The sequence below is a fragment of the Budorcas taxicolor genome, chromosome 3, assembly GCF_023091745.1.
Source record: "Budorcas taxicolor isolate Tak-1 chromosome 3, Takin1.1, whole genome shotgun sequence".
Taxonomy (NCBI): Eukaryota; Metazoa; Chordata; class Mammalia; order Artiodactyla; family Bovidae; genus Budorcas; species Budorcas taxicolor.
In genome coordinates this window covers 113,993,323-114,014,093 of record NC_068912.1, presented here as the reverse complement: position 1 = coordinate 114,014,093, position 20,771 = coordinate 113,993,323, and the positions used below count along the sequence as shown (strand labels likewise).

The window sequence follows — 20,771 nt, the reverse complement described above, 5'->3', positions numbered from 1 at the left end:
AAGATATTGAGTAGCAGTGAAGCAGGTAGGTGTGGGGGAGCAGAGACGTGGCAGACGCAGGGCACACGGGTGCTTGCCAGTGGAGAGGTTGTTTCGTGGGGCAGAGGGTGCTGACAGGAGTAATGGAGAATGTGGCCAAGATCACGCTGGGCCTTGTACAACAGGAGCATCAGCATCAGAGCATCAGCATCCTCTGAGTGCTTGGTACAACTCAGATTTCTGGGGCCCATCGTGAGAGCTTCTGATTCAGTGGATGTATGGGGTGGAACCCAAGACTCAGCATTTTTAGCAAGTTCTCAAGTGATGTGTCTACTGGTCTGCAGAGCACACTTAGAGAGTTGTTGGATTTTAGACTATCCTTGAGCTTTTGAGGATGGGTAGCAAAGGAGTTGTTCCTTATAGGAGTTCGTGTGTGTGTGTGTGTGTGTATTTCAGCCCCATCATGTCACTGTCGTGCAGGAAGTTTCCCTGACCAGGGACTGAACCTGGGCCTCTGTAGTGAGGCCACTAGGCCACCAGGGAATTTCTTTTAGGAGTTCCTGCCTCCTCCTCTTTTTATTTTTTATTTTTGGCCACTCTGAACAGCACGTGGGAGCTTAGTTCCTCAGCCAAGGATTGAACCTGGATCCTTCCATCGGAAGCTCAGAGTCTTAATCACTGGACAGCCAGGGAAGTCCCTAGGAGTTCTCCATAGCAAGCTTATTTTACGGAAAGACACGTGGCAGCCGTGAGGAAGGCATGCCAGGGTTCAGGAGCACAGTAAAGAGGTTTGCAAAACAGATTTTAAAATTTAGGTTTTATTATTACTCAGGCATAGGAGACCCCAGTTCGATTCCTGGATCAAAGATCCCCTGGAGAAGGGAACAGCTACCCACTCCAGTATCCTGGCCTGGAGAATTCCATGGACAGAGGAGACTGGCAGGGTCACAAAGAGTCAGACAGGACTGAGCGACTTTCACTTTCACTTTCATAGTGAGCCCAACAGCTCAGGAGAGGATCGCCTTGAAAAACTAGTCTGTTACGCACAGAGACAGGGGCATGCCATGCCATGCAGTCCCACAGGAAAGCACCAGCTTGGGCAGGAGGCAGAGGGACCAAGGGGGAAATGTGTGCAGGTGTGGCTTCTCTAGGGGAGAAGCTCTAGATTAGCTAGTCAGCTCCGGGGTGCTGGGACTCCCTGAGCGGTCTGGTCCCTGGCCCCAGGGTGATTAGAGCAGGTGTACAGTGGTCCAGAGCTTCCCAGGTGGCTCAGCGGTCAAGAATCCGCCTGCCAATGCAGTAGACACGAGTTCAGTTCCTGCGTGGAGAAGACCCCCTGGAGGAGGGAAGGGCCACCTGCCCTCGTATTTTTGCCTGGAGAATCCCATGAGCAGAGGAGCCTGGTAGACTACAGTCCGTGGGATTGCAAAGAGCCATACACGGCTGCATGACTAAACGGCAGCAGCATAGTGGCCCAGAGCATGAGGGGCTGAGGGAGGACGCGCTTGGGTGTGGGCTCTGGACTGGTTTAACAAGCTTGCTGGTGGCGGAGTTGTTTGCTGTCTCCGGGAACTGACTAACCCCTGGGCAGTCTTTCGGGTCCACAAGACCCCAAGAAATCAAAGCATTGGGAAATTTAGAAAATTACAAAAACCGTTACCAATACCCAGGCCTGATAAATGACCAGTGGCAATAAACAGGTGATAAACAACAGGCACATTGTAAAATGTGATCTGTGTCAAATTTTTCAGTTATTCATTAGTAAAGGAAGCAGTAAGAGGTTGCCTGTGTGCTCATTTGCTTGCTTCACTCGTGTCCGACTCTTCGTGACCCCATGGACTGTAGCCCACCAGGCTCCTCTGTCCATGGGATTCTCCAGGCAAGAAAACCAGAGTGGGTTGCCATGCTCTCTTCCAGGGGATCTTTTTGACCCAGGGATTGAACTCACATCTCCTGCATCTCCTGCATTGGAATGTGGATTCTTTACCACTAGCACCAGCTGGGAAGCTAATAAGATGTTAACATCTGTTAAAATGAGAATTTTACTTCTAGAGATCTATATTCTTTACCAGTCAAAATTTCATTGCCTTGTCACAGACAGGAATCATTTTAATAATCACTTTCCTGAAACTAAGCTTCTATCCCTGTGGAGACATAGCCTAGACCATCTCAGTCAATCAAAGACACACACTCCCATAGTCCAGATCATCCTTCAGAGGCGGCCGCACATCCCTAAGCCTGCCTCTGGGAGGACACTCGGTGCCTGTTTTATGACACTTTCAAAATCTTGGACAATTTTTCTCTTGTGACCATAAATATTCTCCAAGATTAATTTTGATCACAGATAAGACTGGGTTTATAATTTACCTGGCTGTTTACATATCTGCAGCCATAGTGTTAGCTGCGCATCAAGGCTTCCTTGAGTTTGCTGTGAAAACCAAGAGCATGAATTTTCAACAGGGTGAGACTGCTCCACAACAGGTAATATTGGTTCTTGCACAGTGGGATGGGATGTGTGTGTGTGTGTGTGTGTGTGTGTGTGTGTGTGTGTGTGAAGGAAATTTTAGTTTTTGATGTACAAAGCACAGATATGGATAATCAAATATATAATATCTTTGTGGTATTACATTTTCATGGTGGGGAGTGACTAGGGAAAAACATGCTTAAGGAGGTTCCTTAGAGGACAATAAAAAAAAAAAAAGAGGTTGAGAAAACTAGGACCATCGATACTGCGCAGCAAAGGCCACACAGTTCCCTTCTGTCCAGGAGTTCTTATGAGGAGGCTCTCACCGGAGTTTTTAAGCCTCTGAAAAGTGTAAGTGAAAGTTGCTCAGTAACGTCCAACTCCTTGTGACCCCATGGACATAGCCTGCCAGGCTCCTCTGTCCATGGAATTCTCCAGGCCAGAATACTGGAGTCGGCAGCCGTTCCCTTCTCCAGGGGGGATCTTCCCCACCCAGGAATCGAACTGGGGTCTACCTACACTGCAGGTGGATTCTTTACCAGCTGAGCTGTAAGCTTCTATTACTTCCTGTATTAGAGGCTTGTAGGCTTCCCTGGTGGCTCAGACTGTAAAGACTCGGCCTGCAATGCAGGAGACCCAGGTTTGATCCCTGGATCGGGATGATCCCCTGGAGAAGGAAATGGCAACCCACTCCAGTATTCTTGCCTGTGAAATTCCCCGGACAGAGGAGCCTGGCAGGCTGAAGTCCATGGGGTCACAAAAGAATAGGACATGGCTGAGCGACTGAAAAACAGCATTACTTTCTGTACCAAGACTCTCTACTGGATAAAAGTATACATTTCGGTGACTTCCTCTCCTCATGAGGTCCCTAAATTTGCTACGGTCCTGACTGTTGAGAAGTGACCTCTTTACCAGCTGAGGGAGGGGCCATCTTCCCAGAGGGCTTTGCAGATGAGGCTCCATGGAGAGAGGAGTCCACCTTCTTTCTTTCTTGGTGATGTACCATCCCTGATTGAATGAGAGTCATTGTCAAATCTGACTCTCCAGGAGTGGTCAGGTTGCAAAGCCTATTTGTCCAATCCCATCCTCATTCAGGTCACTTAAAGTGGTGACCAGAGCTATGTAGGAAGCAAAATAGAGCATGTTGTCTTGAACTTTGCAAGAGGGTCAATGCCAAGTCTGTGGAAGACCCTGTAGCGAGGACAGATGCAGGCCATGGGGGCAGGGCCAGTTGGATGAGTCTGATGGGGGAGGGGAGGCGGGTGTGAGACAGGCTGGAGTTGGGGGCAGACTTGGGGCGGTTTGAGGATTGTGGGTTCATCAACCTGCTGGAGTGTTAATCATACGGCATCCAATTCCAGTGTATGGATTCCCCACCTCAAGCCAATCTGCTGACACCAGCTGGGGGTGGGGGTCCTACAATTTAACTCAATTCTGACACTGTCTTCCTGGAGATAATGTCAGATTCCATGGGTTAAGGGCTCAGTCCCATTAAGGTGGCATCAGTGGTAAAGATCCTGCCCACCAATGCAGGAGACCATAAGAGACGTGGGTTCAATCCCTGGGTTGGGAAGATCCCCTGGAGGAGGGCACGGCGACCCACTCCAGTATTCTTGTTTGGAGAATCCCATGGACAGAGGAGCCTGGCGGGCTATATAGTCCACAGGGTCACAAAAAGTGGACACAACTGAACTGACTCACATGCACACGTGCACCCATAAGACGACCCCAGCCAGGCCTGTGCTTCAGATGCCAGTGGTAAGTTTGGCCAATTGGCTATAGACCGGAGGTTCCCATGACCCCCTCCTCGAGTTTAATGAATTTGCTAGAGGGGCTCACAAAATCCAGAGAAAACTTTTACTTACCAGTTTCTTATAACTCAGGACCAGACAGATGGAAGAGATGCATAGGGCAAGGGTATGGGAAAGGGCGTGAAGTTTCTATGTCCTCTCTGGGCCTCCCATCCCCTCTAAATCTCCATGTGTTCACCAGTCTAAAGCTCTCTGAACCCTGCCCCTTTGGAGTTTTATGGAGGCTTCACTATCTAGGCATGGTTGATTAAATCACTAGCCATTGGCGATTGATTCAACTTCCAGCCCCACTCTCCTCCCTGGGGGTCCGAGTGGTTGGGACTGAAAGTGCTAGCCCTCTAATCGGATGATGGGTTCTCCTGCCAGCCATTCCCCATCCTTCAAGTGAAAGGGAAAGTCGCTCAGTCTTGTCCCCCTCTTTGCAACCCCACGGACTACAGTCCACGGAATTCACCAAGCCAGAATACCGAAGTGGGTAGCCATTCACTTCTCCAGGGGATCCTCCCAGTCCAAGGATCGAGCCCAGGTCTTCCACATGGCAGGCGGATTCTTTACCAGTTGAGCCACCAGGGAAACCCTCCCCATCCTTAGGTGTGGACCAAAAATCATCTCATTAATACAATAAAAAAAGACATCTTTGTCACTCTCATTACTTAGGAAATTCCAAGGATTTCAGGCTTCTGTCCTTGGGTGAAGACCAAACACAGGTCTTATTATAAATCACAATCTCCTGGGTATTGGGGGGAGGGCCAGCAGGAGAGAGACCGCGGTGGATCTGTGGGCTCCCAGGCCCCACTGCCTGGTCCCGGACCTCCCCATCCGCCACACTTGTTCCCCAGATTTCCACTCAGCGCAAAGTCAACATCTACAACATCCTCCAGGAGATCATCCAGCAGGAGGGAGAGCTGGAGGAGCGCTGCGTCCAGAGGCTGGTCGCCATCGCCTCCAAGGAGATGAGGGACATGCTGGAGGTAGCGGATGTCCTGCCCCTGCCCGCCTGGCTGCCGCCCCAGGGGGCTGGGCTCTCGTGGGCGAGGCGTGGGAGGCCCGAGGCCCTTGTCCGGTTATCTCATGGGAACAACAGTAGGCTGAGGGGGCCCAAGGGACCCCAGCGGGGCTGGAGCAGGTGAGGGGCAGGAACTGCTGGTGAGGCCACGTGTCCTCCCGTGCCCTGCAGATGGAGGGCTACATGAGGGCAGAGGTGGCCAGCGACACCCTGGTGGCCCTGTCCCGAAACCACTTCAGCTTGGTCATGTACGAGCTGCAGCACCATCTCAGACCCCTCAACCTCACGGAAGAGTTTGTCATCGTCACCCTGGCCAAGCTGGCCAATGGCAACGGTAGGGCTCGTGGGGACGGGGCCCCAGCGTCTGCCCATCTGGCCACCCTTGTGCCTCTGCCCTGGTTCCTGCCCCTCCCCCTCCCATTTCTCCCTCTTCGTGCCTTCCTCTGGCGTTCCTCTGTTTCACTTCTGGTGTCTCTCTGTCCCTCTCAGCTGCTGAGATCCCCTCCCTGTGCCTCCCATCCTATGTCTTCTCCTGCCGGCCCTTCTCTCGCACACCTCTCTTTCCTCGCCCCACCTCTGGCCCCATTCTCTCCCTCGCTCCCTCCCTTCTTCCCTTTCAGTCCGTGCACACATGCTGAGCTTCTGCTCTGCGCAGGCCTTGCAGTGGGCAGTGGGCCATGGGTGAGTGAGGCACTGGGAACCAGTTCACGAGAAAACGGAGTGTCACAATGGAAGAGGGCACGCGGCTGTCCTCCTCCTAACCGCCATCACACTCAGTCTCCGGGTCATCATTTTAGAATGTTTCAGTTCAGTTCAGTTCAGTTCAGTTCAGTTCAGTTGCTCAGTCGTGTCCGACTTTTTGCGACCCCATGAATTGCAGCACACAAGGCCACCCTGTCCATCACCAACTTCCGGAGTTCACCCAAACTCACGTCCATCAAGTCAGTGATGCCATCCAGCCATCTCATCCTCTGTTGTCCCCTTCTCCTCCTGCCCTCAATCCCTCCCAGCATCAGGGTATTTTCCAGTGAGTCAACTCTTCACATGAGGTGGCCAAAATATTGGAGTGTCAGCTTCAGCATCAGTCCTTCCAAAGAACACCCAGGGCTGATCTCCTTTAGAATGGACGGGTTGGATCTCCTTGCAGTCCAAGGGACTCTCAAGAGTCTTCTCCAACACCACAGTTCAAAAGCATCACTTCTTCTGCACTCAGCTTTCTTCACAGTCCAACTCTCACATCCATATGTGACCACTGGAAAAACCATAGCCTTGACTAGATGGATCTTTGTTGGAAAAGTAACATCTCTGCTTTTTAACGTGCTGTCTAGGTTGGTCATAACTTTCCTTCCAAGGAGTAAGCGTCTTTTAATTTCATGGCTGCAATCATCATCTGCAGTGATTTTGGAGCCCCAAAAAGTAAAGTCTGACACTCTTTCCACTGTTTCCCCATCTATTTCCCATAAATTGATGGGACTGGATGCCATGATCTTCGTTTTCTGAATGTGAGCTTTAAGCCAACTTTTTGACTTTCCTCTTTCACTTTCATCAAGAGGCTCTTTAGTTCCTCTTCACTTTCTGCTATAAGAGTGGTGTCATCTGCATATCTGAGGTTATTGATATTTCTCCGGGCAATCTTGATTCCAGCTTGTGATTCTTCCAGCCCAGCATTTCTCATGATGTACTCTGCATATAAGTTAAATAAGCAGGGTGACAATATACAGCCTTGATGTACTCCTTTTCCTGTTTGGAGCCAGTCTGTTGTTCCATGTCCAGTTCTAACTGTTGCTTCCTGACCTGCATATAAGTTTCTCAAGAGGCAGGTCAGGTGGTCTGGTATTCCCATCTCTTTCAGAATTGTCCACAGTTTATTGTGTTCCACACAGTCAAAGGCTTTGGCATAGTCAATAAAGTAGAAATAGATGTTTTTCTGGAACTCTGTTGCTTTTTCGATGATCCAGCGAATGCTGGCAATTTGATCTCTGGTTCCTCTGCCTTTTCTAAAATCAGCTTAAACATCTGGAAATTCACAGATCATGTGTTGCTGAAGCCGGGCTTGAAGACTTTTGAGCATTACTTTACTAGCGTGTGAGATGAGTGCAGTTGTGTGGTAGTTTGAGCATTCTTTGGCACTGCCTTTCTTTGGGATTGAAATGAAAACTGTTTCTGAGACAACAGAGTGGCGGCTTGGGAGGCCCACCCCCTGCCTTGTCTCTGTTCCCTGAGGCCCCAGGAAGGGCAGGGCTCTTCCTTCTTTTCCTCCGCCCCTACCCTCCCCCCATTGCCCCTCCCCTCCCTTCCCTCCGCTCTCCCCACCCCATCCTCTCATCCCCCTCCCCTCTCCCTGTCTCCCCTCCTCAGTCTCCGTCTCCCCTCCCCCATCCACCCTCCCCCACTCCCCCCTCCCCCTCCTCCTCCTCTTCCCCCTTCTCCCCTTCCCTTCCCCCCTCCCCTAGTCTCCTTCCCTGTCCTGGGAGATGGAGGGGAGAGGAGAGGGAGACAGGGAAAGGGAAGGGGTTGGGGGAGGGGGAAGGGGAGAAGGGGGAGAGGAGGGGGGAGATGGGGAGAGGGATGGAGACTGGGGGAGGTCTGCCTTCCCCTCCCTCATCTCCCCTCCCCTCCTCCGTCTCCCCTTCCCCCATCTCCCCTCTCCTTCCCTCTCCCCTCTCCCTTATGCCTCCCCTCTCCCCCACCCCCCCATCTCTCCTCCCCTCTCCTCTCCTCCAGTTTCCCAGTTTCCCTTTCTCTGGAGGGAGGGCAGGGTCGACAGGGAGACGGGAGGGGAGGGGAGGGGAGAGGAAAGGGGAGACAGGGGCGGTGGGGGGGGGGGGAGGCAGACGCCAGGGAGGGGTGTGGAGGGGAGGGGAGAGGGGAGGGAAGACGGGGAAACTGGAGGGGAGACTGGGAGAGGGTTGGGGGGGTGGTGAGGTCTCCCCTCCCCGTTCTCCCCTCTTCTCCTCCCTCCCTCCTCCTCCCCCCCCACTCCCCCCTCCCATCTCCCCTCCCCTTCACCTGCTCCCAGCTCACACTTCTTACCTCCCCTGCCTCCTACCCTCTCCTGTGGCCCAGCCCATGCAAAGGGGTACCCTGGCCCTGTTCTGGGTACTGCAGGTGTGGGCGGTGGTGTTGTCCTCTCTGCTGACCCTCCTCCTCCGACTCCTTGAGACCTCTGCCCACACCCTGCAGTGTTTGAGTTCATGCCATACATGGGCATCACCCTGGCCACCATGTTCACCATGCTGAGGCTCGCCAATGAAGCCAAGATGCGCCAGGTGATCTGTGGTGGTAAGTGTCCCACCTGGGCCTGCAGGTCTGGCCCAATCAGGGTGCCGAATGGAGGCAGTGGGTAGACAGAGATAAAAGGGCAGTGGGAATCACAGGAGAAGGAGACCAGGCAAACAGTCCCAGCTTGGGCTTGATGTGGGTCATTTATGTCTGATCACCTTGCCCCAGGTTTTAATTATGCCATGTTTTTGTGAGCCCAAATCCCCAATACCTGAGAAAAGTAGGACAAAATGTGTTTGCCACTCTTTGCTTTGGAGTCCCCAGGATCTGAGTGAAAAAGTCTTCTTCCAGGTCTCACCCTTGACCTTGCCACATGAACCTCAAGGCCGGGGGCCCAGTCACACCTGTGTGCTCCGCCCCTCGGGGGGAGTCTTTCACCCTCAGACAGGGAGGGGCTTCATGCAGGACAAAACTTAGGGAGCTGGGAGGGGGGTTGGAAAGGCAGACAGAGAGGAACGCAGGAGATTTTTCTAGCAGCATCTTTGGCCGTCTCAGTAAGCTGCTGGTTAGGGAAGTGTGAGGGCTCCTCCTGAGGAGGCAGCCCTGGAAGTCTTTGTTCTGCGTCCTGCCCCCTGGGGCTCACTGCACATCCCCCGGAGCAGCCATGGAGACCTTCTGCGAGACAGTGCAGTTTTACCTGAGGCACCTGGAGGACAGCGTGTACCCCGTGATGACTGAGGACCAGTTTGCAGTGAAACTGTTCCCCATGTATCGCTACTTCGTGACGGTGTGGCTGCGGAACAACAACCCGGAGGTGAGACAGGCCCTGCTGGGTGGGGGTGGGAGCCCGTGGTCCTTGGGGCATCGCTCTCCAGCCTGTGCAGCTGGCGGAGCTGAGACACCATGGGGTCCAAGGAGGTGGAGACCTGATTAATGGCAGAGCCACGGGGGCCCTGGAGAGATGTCTCAATAAAGGCCCCTGGAGTTGCTGGACCAGAGTCCCTGTTACACGTGTGCCGGGCCCTCTCCGAGTGGTTCACTTGTGGGAGCCACTTCCATGCCAACTCTGGGCCACAGGACTGTTTTACAAATGAGGAAACAGACACACAAATAGGTTGAGTACCTGTCCAAGGTCCCCTGAGTGACAGATCAGGACTCGGGGGACAGGCTTCGCACCTGTGGGGCCCGGGGGAGGCCTGGACCCTACTCCAAGGTCCCCTCTGTCACCTGTCCTTGATTCCGAGGCTGGGGCCGATGCCACAGGGGGTCCTGGCTGAGGGGGTCTAGAGACCCGGCTCCTGTGCTAGGTGAAGCTGGGGGTCATCAAGTCCCTGAAGCCCATGCTGAGCCTCCTCCTGCCCAATGATGACCTACGGGAGCAGGTATACGACTACATCCCCCTGCTGCTGGCAGAGTACCAGGGCAGCCTGGAGGCACTCTTCATCACGCAGGTGAGGGGCCTGGGCTGGGGGCTTAGGGTATTTCGGGCTCCTGAGTGTCCCGTGGGGTGTCGTCCGGGTGGGAGATGGAGCCACGGGACCTGGCACTTGCCCAATTGCCAAGAGATAGATGCTGCTGTTCCACGTATGTTAGTCACTCAGTCATGTCTGACTCTTCGCAACCCCATGGACTGTATCCCACCAGGATTCTCTGTCTGTGGGATTTCCCAGGCAAGAATACTAGAGTGGTTGCCTGTTCCTTCTCAAGGGGATCTTCCCGGCCCAGAAATCGAAGCCAGGTCTCTCATGTTGCAGGCAGATTCTTTACTCTCTGAGCCACCAGGGAAGCCAGGCAGAAAGGATGATACCTCAAAGGGTTCTGGGGCCCACAGTGAGGCCACAACTATCATACCGGTTTCCTAAGGCTGTTGTAACAAAGAACCAGGAGGCAGGTAGCTTAAAACAACAGAAATGTGTTCCATCATGGTCCTGGAGGCCGGCACTCTGAAGTCAAGGTGTTGGCAGGCTGTGCTCCTTCTGCAGGCTCTGGGGGAGAATCTTGCCCTTCCAGCTTCTGGTGGCCCAGGCACTGCGTCACTCCAGTGTCCTCCTTCATCACATGGCCATCTCTGGGTCTCTCTCTCTGTGTCTTCTCTTCTCATAAAGACAGCGGTGCCTGGATCTAAGGTGTTGTCAGGGTGATCTCATCTTGAGAGCCATAACTAATTATGTCTGCAAAGACCCTGTTTCCAAGTGAGGTCACATTTTGAGGTTCTGGGTGGACATGGATTCTGGGAGGGAACACCATTCAACCTCTTACCAGCCTTGAATGTGTGTGAGATGGAGTTTTTGCAAGATTCTGAGCTGAGCTGTGACTTGGGGTGTTGTATACTGTGAATGGGGTCACTCATTTACAGACGAGGTGAGACCCTTCGCCTCGTGAAAGCTGGGAACAGAAATGAACCTGCCATATCTGGGGAGCCGCGTGCAGATGCTCTGTCTAAAAGTTGGAATGCACCTCCCGGTGACTAGAAGAGAGAGGGGAAGAAGGCCTTGAACGCCACGCTCAGTGGCCCTAGTGCAGCCCTGCCGAGCTGTAGTGTCCACGGCAATCCTCAGAGGCGGCTGGAAACAGAGTCGGACTCAGGGGTCTGGGCGGAGCTCGAGAGGTGGCCTTTCTGCCCAACTCCCAGGGGATACTGATACCTCCAGAGCAGGGAGCACGTCAAGGAGCAAAGGTCTGGCGTGTGACCTGAGTCGGTCGAAGGTCACCTGCCACCGTTTCCCGCCCGCGGCAGGTCTTGAGGCAGATCCTAGAGATGTCCGTCATCACCAACAGCCCCGTCCCGCAGATGCAGCTGCACACCATCTTCACGGAGCTGCACGTCCAGGTGAGCGCCAGGGTCGCGCGGGGCGGGGCCTTCTCCTGGCCGGGCCTTCTCCGGGGCGGGTCAGGGGAGGCGGGCTGGGGGCGGGTCAGGGGAGGGGCTCTGGGGACGGGTCAGGGAGGCGGGCTGGGGGCGGGTCAGGGGAGGCGGGGTTGGGGCGGGTCAGGGGAGGGGCTCTGGGGACGGGTCAGGGGAGGGGCTCTGGGGGCGGGTCAGGGGAGGGGCTCTGGGGGCGGGTCAGGGGAGGGGCTCTGGGGACGGGTCAGGGGAGGGGCTCTGGGGACGGGTCAGGGGAGGGGCTCTGGGGGCGGGTCAGGGGAGGGGCTCTGCGGGCGGGTCAGGGAGGCGGGGTGGGGGCGGGTCAGGGGAGGCGGGCTGGGGGCGGGTCAGGGGAGGGGCTCTGGGGACGGGTCAGGGAGGCGGGCTGGGGGCGGGTCAGGGGAGGCGGGGTGGGGGTGGGTCAGGGAGGCGGGGGTGGGGGCGGGCTGAGGGCGGGTCAGGGGAGGCGGGTCAGAGGAGGCGGGCTGAGGGCGGGTCAGGGAGGCGGGCTGAGGGCGGGTCAGGGGAGGCGGGCTGGGGGCGGGTCAGGGGAGGGGCTCTGGGGACGGGTCAGGGAGGCGGGCTGGGGGCGGGTCAGGGGAGGCGGGGTGGGGGTGGGTCAGGGAGGCGGGGTGGGGGCGGGCTGAGGGCGGGTCAGGGGAGGCGGGTCAGAGGAGGCGGGCTGAGGGCGGGTCAGGGAGGCGGGCTGAGGGCGGGTCAGGGGAGGCGGGCTGGGGGCGGGTCAGGGGAGGGGCTCTGGGGACGGGTCAGGGAGGCGGGCTGGGGGCGGGTCAGGGGAGGCGGGGTGGGGGTGGGTCAGGGAGGCGGGGTGGGGGCGGGCTGAGGGCGGGTCAGGGGAGGCGGGTCAGAGGAGGCGGGCTGAGGGCGGGTCAGCGAGGCGGGCTGAGGGCGGGTCAGGGGAGGCGGACTGGGGGCGGGTGGTGTGTGGACCAGGGCTCCAGGTGGCAGGGTGGCGGTGGGGACCCCGTCCCGATGCCACAGGCCTCCTGCCGCGGGCGAGGCACAGGTGGGGCTCCTGCTCGTGTGCCCCTCTGTGGAGCTGACCTCTCCACCTCCTGCCTCCCCCGCCCCAGGTGTGCTCCAGGGCCCCCGCCCAGCAGCAGTACAGCAGCCAGAACCTGACAGAGACCGTGCACTGCTTCATAGCCCTTGGTGAGGCGCCCCGGGCCCCCGGGAGCCCTCGGGAGTGCCGGCCCCCTCTGAGCGTCGGGCCCCGGGGCTGCCTTGTCGCTCTGCTGCTCTCGACTCGGGGCACGACTAAAGACGTCCTTCCCCCCACCCCCTGCAGCCCGCTCCTACCCCAAGGAGCTGATGAAGTTCTTCCTCAGCCAGATGGAGATGAGCAAGGAGGCCGTCCGCGTGGGGACCCTGGCCCTGATCAGGGCAGTGGTGAGCGCAGATGGTGAGCACTCACCCCGCAAGAAGACCGGGCGGGAGCTAGGGTGGCAGGTTTCACTCATATCTGGCCTTTTTTTTTTTTTTCCCCTTAAATTTTTGGCCGCACCCTGAGGTGGCATGTGGGATCTTAGTGCCCTGACCGGAGATCGAACCCTTGCCCCCTGCGTTGGAAGCACAGAATCTTAAGCACTGGACTTCCAGGGAAGTCCCTGGACCATTTTCTCTCTTTTAGACCCTGCTGGGTGGGTCACGGAGTCAGGGCTCTCCGTAGCTTCGTGTTTCCTATCCTTGAACCTACACCGGCCTTGGGTCCCACCCTGCACACCCTCGCCCCTCTTCTTCAACCCTGAATCCCAGCTTCTACCTGAGCCTGAATTTCAAACCATTTGCCCAAATCCTAGTATAACTCCCAAAGGCAAATGAAAGGCTAAATATAAAGCCTAGATCCACAGTGTAGATGTAGCCCTAAAGCCCCATTGACCCAGTGCCAAAACTTAAGTCTGAAACCCTGCTTCCGAATCCCTAAGCCCAAACCCTAAACCTGGCCTTGCTATCCATAGGAAATCGCGGTTCCCAAGAGCAGCGGCTCAGAGCATCCGCTTGAATTTGAACAAGGTGCCCTCTACTGGCAGCATTTGTTTTTGCATGATGTGAGAACCACACGGGCTGTGCTCAGTTGCTTCAGTCATGTCCCATTGTTTGCCCGCCAGGCTCCTCTGTCCACGGGATTCTCCAGGCAACAATACTGGAGTGGGTTGCCATTTCCTCCTCCAGCGAATCTTCCTGACCCAGGGATCAAACTCACATCTCTCATGTCTCCTGCATTGGCAGGCGAGTTCTTTTCCACTAGCACAACCTTGAAAGCCCTGAGAAGTGCATGGCTGGCTTCAGTTCAGCCCTTCAGCTGCATATCCTTGTGCAGTACACAAACTGAGCAACTGTATGTGAAAGACCTTCTCCTGACAGTCAACCCATCTCATACAGAAATGAAAATTTAAGCAACAGTGAAAGTGAAAGTTGCTCAGTCACGTCTGACTGTGACCCCACGAACTAACTATACAGTCCATGGAATTCTCCAGGCCCAAATACTGGAGTGCCACAGTGAGACTCCTTTTTACCTATCTGATGGGCAGAGATGATAATGACTAGAGTTGACCTACCCATTTTTCTACAGAAGGGCAGATAGCAAGAATATTTTCAGCTTTGCAGACCTCCCAGTCTGTGACAGTTACGCAAATTTGCCATTGTAGAGCAGAAGCAGTTATAACTTCAGAGCACAGTTGTGTTCCAATAAAGCTGTATCTACAGACACAGACTTTGGGCTGGAATTAGACTTAGGGCTAGACTTTGCTAATCCCTGGTCTAGAATACAAGAAACAACCCGCCGATACTTCCTTGTCAAGGGTGTAAACTGATAAACCATGCTGGATGCTCACTTGGATAAGGCCCAAAACTTGGGCTCAAAATCTAACATTTTATCAGCTGTCTGAAGGAATTAATTGCCCAAAGGCAATTGGATAAAGATGTTCCTTATAACACTGTGCATAGAAGCAAAACATCAAAAACAATCTACATGTTTTTCTACAAGAAATTTGTGGAATTAATAATAGTATAGCCTTATATGGAGAAGGAAATGGCAACCCACTCCAGTATTCTTGCCTGGAAAATCCCATGGACAGAGGAGCCTGCCAGGCTACAGTCCACGGGGTCGCAAAGAGTCGGGCACGACTGAGTGACTTCACTTCACTTCACTTCACTTCATAGCCTTATATGGGCTTCCTAGGTGGCACTAGTGGTAAAGGGCCCGCCTGCTAATGCAGGAGACATAAGAGACGCAAGTCCAGTCCCTGGGTTGGGAAGGTTCCCTGGACGAGGACATGGCAACCCACTCCACTATTCTTGCCTGGAGAATCCCCATGGACAGATAAGCCTGGAGGGCTACAGTCCATTGGGTCACAGAGAGTTGGAAATGACTGACGCAACTTCACATACAAGCACACATAGCCACATATGGAATATTATACCATCTTTTTCATGGAAAAGCCGCTCTTTGTATATTAAGTATAGCAGTACAGCGTGGGACAGTTATATATATCATGACCTCGGTTCATTTCAGTTCCGTTCAGTCTCTCAGTCATGTCCAACTCTTTGTGACCCCATGAACTGCAGCACGCCAGGCCTACCTGTCCATTACCAACTCCCGGAGGTTACCCAAACTCATGTCCATTGAGTTGGTGATGCCATCCAACCATCTCATCCTCTGTCAGCCCCTTCTCCTTCTGCCCTCAATCTTTCCCAGCATCAGGGTCTTTTCAGGTGAGTCAGCTCTTCAAATCGGGTGGCCAAAGTATTGGAATTTTAGCTTCAACATCAGTCCTTCCAATGAACACCCAGGACTGATCGCCTTTAGAATGGACTGGTTGGATCTCCTTGCAGTCCAAGGGGCTCTCAAGAGTCTTCTCCAACACCGCAGTTGGAGAAGCATCAAAAGTATCAATTCTTCAGCGCTCAGCTTCCTTTATAGTCCAACTCTCACATCCACACATGACTACTGGAAAAACCATAGCCTTGACTAGACGGACCTTTGTTGACAAAGTAATATCTCTGCTTTTTAATATGTTGTCTAGGTTTGTCATAACTTTCCTTCCAAGGAGTAAGCGTCTTTTAATTTCATGGCTGCAGTCACCATCTGAAGTGATTTTGGAGCCCAAAAAAATAAAGTCAACCACTGTTTCCCCATCTATTTGCCATGAAGTTTTGGGACCAGATGTCATGATCTTTTTTTCTGAATGTTGACCTTTAAGCCAACTTTTTCACTCTCCTCTTTCACTTTCATCAAGAGTGTCTTTAGTTCTTCTTCACCTTCTGCCATAAGGGTGGTGTCATCTGCATATCTGAGGTGATTGAGATTTCTCCTGACAATCTTGATTCCAGCTTGTGCTTCTTCCAGCCCAGTGTTTCTCATGATATACTCTGCATATAAGTTAAATAAGCAGGGTGACAATATACATCCTTAACGTACTCCTTTTCCTATTTGGAACCAGTCTGTTGTTCCATGTCCAGTTCTAACTGTTGCTTCCTGACCTGCATACAGGTTTCTCAAGAGGCAGGTCAGGTGGTCTGGTATTCCCATCTCTTTCAGAATTTACCACAGTTTATTGTGTTCCACACAGTCAAAGGCTTTGGCATAGTCAATAAAGCAGAAATAGATGTTTTTCTGGAACTCTCTTGTTTTTTTGATGACCCATCACATGTTGGCAATTTGATCTCTGGTTCCTCTGCCTTTTCTAAAACCAGCTTGAACATCTGGAAGTTCACTGTTCATGTATTTCTGAAGCCTGGCTTGGAGAATTTTGAGCATTACTTTACTAGCGTGTGAGATGAGTGCAATTGTGTGGTAGTTTGAGCATTCTTTGGCATTGTCTTTCTTTGGGATTGGAATGAAAACTGACCTTTTCCAGTCCTGTGGCCACTGCTGAGTTCTCCAAATTTGCTGACATATTGAGTGCAGCACTTTTACAGCATCATCTTTTAGGGTTTGAAACAGCTCAACTGGAATTCCATCGTCTCCACCTCCATGACCTCGGTTATGTGAAAGTAATCTAGGTGCTCATTTATGCATAAATGAGTTTAGGAGGATACACCTAAACTGTGAAGACTGCTTGTCTTTTAATTTCTCAGTGAACACAGACTATTTTTATAATCAGAAAAAAAGGTTTCCATTTTAGAGATGAAAAACTCTTAAGTGTAACATTGTCCCTTGGTGCCTGAATTCCCGCCGTCTTCCACCCCAACCTCCTTTCCTCTTATTCCTCCTCCTGCAGTGACGTCTAGTAACACCTAGACTTGAGTGTAGCAACACCCTGAGTGCCTGACTGTGGTTCTGTCCAAGCCAACCTCTCGAGAGCCTTCTCCAGGCTCTTTCTCACCTCCCTAATCTTCCCCATCAGCCCTCCCTCCAGCACACACACAGCACTCTTGCACACCAGCCCCTGTGTGTTTTAACTTGTGTCACTGCTCAGAGATTTAGTGAGGACATGCTCTCAGTGTCCACCTTTTACAGGGGAGGAAGCTGAGGCTCAGAGGGGCTGAGTAAGTCCCCGAGGTCACACAGCCGGGCTGTGGTGGAGCCAGAGCCTGAGCGCAGCAGCCTGGCCCTGGAGCCCCAGCCTCCGCAGCTGGGTGCCGCGGTCTCCGTGTGTCCGCTGTGTGTCTGGCCCTGTGTGTCCCACTGAGGGAACCACCGAGCTCTTAGGAGGAGACCCTGCCCTCAAGGAGAGTCCACTAGTTTCCAAAGAAAACCATGCGATGCAAAGGCCAAGGGAGTGAGGCATGAAGACGACGACCCTGGGCTGGGTGGGCGGGCACTGAGAGCACCGGGTGGCTTCTGAGGGCAGCAGCCTGGAGCTTGTGGGGGGAGACAGAGGTTCTCAGGAGGCATGGCATGGGTGAGTCCCCGAACCCCTGTTTCCCATGGAAGGGGGAAGGCGAGGCCTCACCACTTCTGGGCATCTCCTCAGAGCCCAGCCCTGAGGCCAGTGGACCTCCAGGCGGGTTTTCCTCTTTCAGAGCCCAAAATGAACATCAGGACCATCTTCCTGGCCATCCGGGTGGTCAAGAACACTCTCTCCGACACCCGGTCCAAGGTAACAGGGTGGAGAGACCTAGAAAGGGGGTGTGTGCTGGGCCTCTGCAGGGCAAGTGGAGGGAAGTCAGAGCGCCTTCTTCATCAGCTACAGCCTGCTTGCCCACCCCTCCCCTCTGTGCATGGAGGTGGGGCTGCCTTCTCAAGGAAGGCCCTTTGATGGAAAACCTACCTTCCCAGCCAGTCCTGAGTGGGGCTAGAGAAGAATAAGGCTCCTTGAAGCTGTGGCCCCTCCCCCAAGACCCTTCCTGTCACCAAGAATCTGGAGTTTTTCCTGTAAAGGGTCTCCGACACCACCCTGGACAGAGGAGGGGCCAAACACACCAAGCGTCAGCCCAAGCTGCTTGGCTAGCTAGGTGTTTTGTAAGGTCATTACCACATTTGAGAAAAGCAACTCTGCAAATAAAGGTTAAAAAAACCCACCATCTTGGCCACTCCAGCCTCGGCCCCCTGGAGAATAGCTTGGCTTCTGGACACAGACCCTGCGACTGACCCCTCACGTCCTGGGGGTGCAGTTCAGGACGGTGAGGGTTTGCACAAACCAGGGAGGGAACGGGGCACTCGGTCTTGAGCCTGAGGCAGAGCTGTCTTTAATACCTGGAGGATGTCAGGGGTAGAGGGAATAGGCTTGTTCTGTGTCATCCCCATGTATGAGCTCTGGGGAGCCCAGGAGAAGAATCAGGTGGTTCTCGCTAGGGCTTCCTGAGGATGGAGCAACTCTACAGAGAAAGCACTGTGCTCATGTCTCTGAAGGGCTTAGATGAGGCTCCTGGGTAGGCCTGCTGCTGAGCAGGGTCCCCTGGATAAGGCAGGCAGAGTCACCTGGATGAGGTGGTGGACAGAGTGGGCAGCAGCCAGGTAGCCCCGGAGACCCCTTCCAGACCACAGCACCCTCAGACCCTAGCTGTCTCGTGTCATGGGGTTGGGTGCAGGAGGCGGAACCTCTAGTGCCCAGCATGTCTGTGCTCTGGCCTCTCAGGTGAGGATGGCCATTCTCCGCATCATCGGGCAGCTGGCCCTGTCCGGCTTCCAGGACAGGATCAAAGGTTGGGGCCTGAAGTATGTGTCTGTGCAGCTGACCTTGTCTACCTACAAACTGGTGAGTGATGATGGAGCAGCTGGGCTTTGGAAATGGTTTCCACTGCATTGAGGAAAGAGCACTGCTCGATGAACCTGCATGCGTGTACATGCGCACAGACACACACAGGAAGCTTGCCAGGGGTCTAGAAAACAGTGAAACATGTGCACAGCTCTGGGCATCTGGGAGACTCAGTGTCTGGGTGTCAAGCCTCTTGCGGGAGAGGAAACCACGGCTGAGCCCATGGCAAGCTCCTGCTGGCCCACAAGCAGGCACTCCTTGGTTCTGTCTTCCAGACCAACCGCAGGGACAACTTTTATCAGAGGGACCTAGAGGAGAAGATGGTCCACAAGGTCACCATGGACACCGTGAAGATCATAACCTCTTCTGTCAGCGGGATGACCAATGTGAGTTGGCCCACTGGGCTGGCCCACTGGGGCTGACGGCTCATGTCTGTGCTGTGCTAGGCTGTGAGGGGACGATAGCACAGGCCCAGAATTCTGCACTATTGCTGCTCCCATTGCCACTACCCGGGAGGATGGGGGGCCCCAGATCTTCCAATTACCTGAGCTTGTTTTCAAGATTCAGTTCCTTCGTGGGCCCTTATTATCTTCACCAGGGCAGTGCTTGGCACACAGTAGGCCTAATACGTATCACTTGACTTATTGCTTGAAATGCATCCATTAACTTAAAGCCCCTCAGTCCAGGCGTGTGTGTGTGTGTGTGTGTGTGTGTGTGCACGTGTGTGTGTGTATTCAGTCGCTCAGTATGTCTGATTAATTGTGGCCCCATGGACTGTAGCCCACCGGGCTCCTCTGCCCATAGAATTTTCCAGGCAAGAATACTGGAGTGGGGTGCCATTTCCTACTCCAGAAGATCTTCCTGACCCAAGGATCAAACCTGTGTCTTCTGTACTGGCAGGAAGATTCTTCACCACTAGGGCCACTTGGGAAGCCCATGCATATGCATGCATGTGTGTATATGTGTGAGTGTGCAAATAAATGATTCTAGGGATTACATTTCACAAACATTCATGAGTTCCAACTGTGTGTAAGTCATCAGGGCATACACAGGAAGGCTCAGGATGACCCCCCAAGTTGTTCACAGGCTTTAGGGGAAACAAACGTGTCCATTTTTAATTGCATTACAATGTGACATAGCAATAAGATAGGGAAAGTTTACCATGACTGCGTATGGAGGGAATCATTGTCTATTAATCGAGACCATGGGCCAGATGCTCCCCATCCAGTGGCAGCTTCTCTTAATTACAGAAATAATAGTTATAGTAATAATAATAATAATGGTAACAATTCATTAATCACACGTGGCAGGTACTGTGCCAGATGTGTAGCAACTAGAGTCTTACTTAATTATCCCAACCACCCTGTAAGGAAGGTAAGGTCTGTTGTTATTATTACCTAGCTTTTATAAATGAGGAAACTGAGGCTCAGAGGGACTCATTAAGTTGCTCAAGGATTCTAAGCTGATAAAGAGTGGAGCCAGGATAAAAATGCTCTTTCCTGTTCATTATGCTACATCCCTGGGGGAACCCAGTAGCCAGGGGTTCTAGTCCTGATCGCTAGAACACATCAAGCAACTGTGCTTGTTAGTAGCACAGGAGCTCACCCCAAACTCCTAGGGGTGGGAGTGGGGCTAAAGGGAATCAGGGTCACTGGGGGTGTTCAGTGATCATCTGGTGAGATGGGAGATGGCAGGGTGAAGCTGGAAGGCTAGAGTCACGGCTGTAAGAATCTGTAGAGAAATAGAACTAGTAGGAGATGTGTGTGTGTGTGTGTGCATCTCAAAAATATCAATAAATTCAGATATGCGGATGACGCCACCCTTATGGCAGAAAGCAAAGAGGAACTAAAGAGCCTCTTGATGAAGGTGCAAGAAGAGAGTGAAAAGGCTGCCTTAAAACTGAATATTTAGAAAACAAAGATCATGGCATCCAATCTGATCACTTCACAGCAAGTAGATGGGGAAACAATGGACACAGTGACAGACTTTATTTTCTTGGGCTCCAAAATCACTACAGATGGTGAATGCAGCCATGAAATTAAAAGATTCTTGCTCCTTGGAAGAAAAGCTATGACAGACCTAGACAGCATATTAAAAAGCTGAGACATTACTTCGCAGACAGAGATCTTTATAGTCAAAGCTATGGTTTTTCCAGGAGTCATGTACAGATGAGATAGTTGGACCATAAAAAAGGGGGAGTGCCAGAGAACTGATGCTTTAGAATTGTGGTGATGGAGAAGACTCTTGAGAGTCCCTTGGA

General features: G+C 53.3%; 1 protein-coding gene across 1 annotated transcript in view; it reads left to right on the top strand.

Moving 5' to 3' along the window:
* Window positions 1-20,771, top strand: part of MROH2A (maestro heat like repeat family member 2A) — a 59,262-nt gene that overhangs the window by 1,867 nt on the left and 36,624 nt on the right. Inside the window, exons 4-14 of the mRNA XM_052637597.1 lie at window positions 5,094-5,225; window positions 5,432-5,594; window positions 8,444-8,539; window positions 9,142-9,296; window positions 9,790-9,933; window positions 11,220-11,312; window positions 12,443-12,521; window positions 12,658-12,771; window positions 17,337-17,413; window positions 18,392-18,511; window positions 18,787-18,897. Of these exons, the coding sequence (XP_052493557.1) occupies window positions 5,094-5,225; window positions 5,432-5,594; window positions 8,444-8,539; window positions 9,142-9,296; window positions 9,790-9,933; window positions 11,220-11,312; window positions 12,443-12,521; window positions 12,658-12,771; window positions 17,337-17,413; window positions 18,392-18,511; window positions 18,787-18,897 (1,284 nt within the window). The remainder of the gene's footprint in view (window positions 1-5,093; window positions 5,226-5,431; window positions 5,595-8,443; window positions 8,540-9,141; window positions 9,297-9,789; window positions 9,934-11,219; window positions 11,313-12,442; window positions 12,522-12,657; window positions 12,772-17,336; window positions 17,414-18,391; window positions 18,512-18,786; window positions 18,898-20,771) is intronic.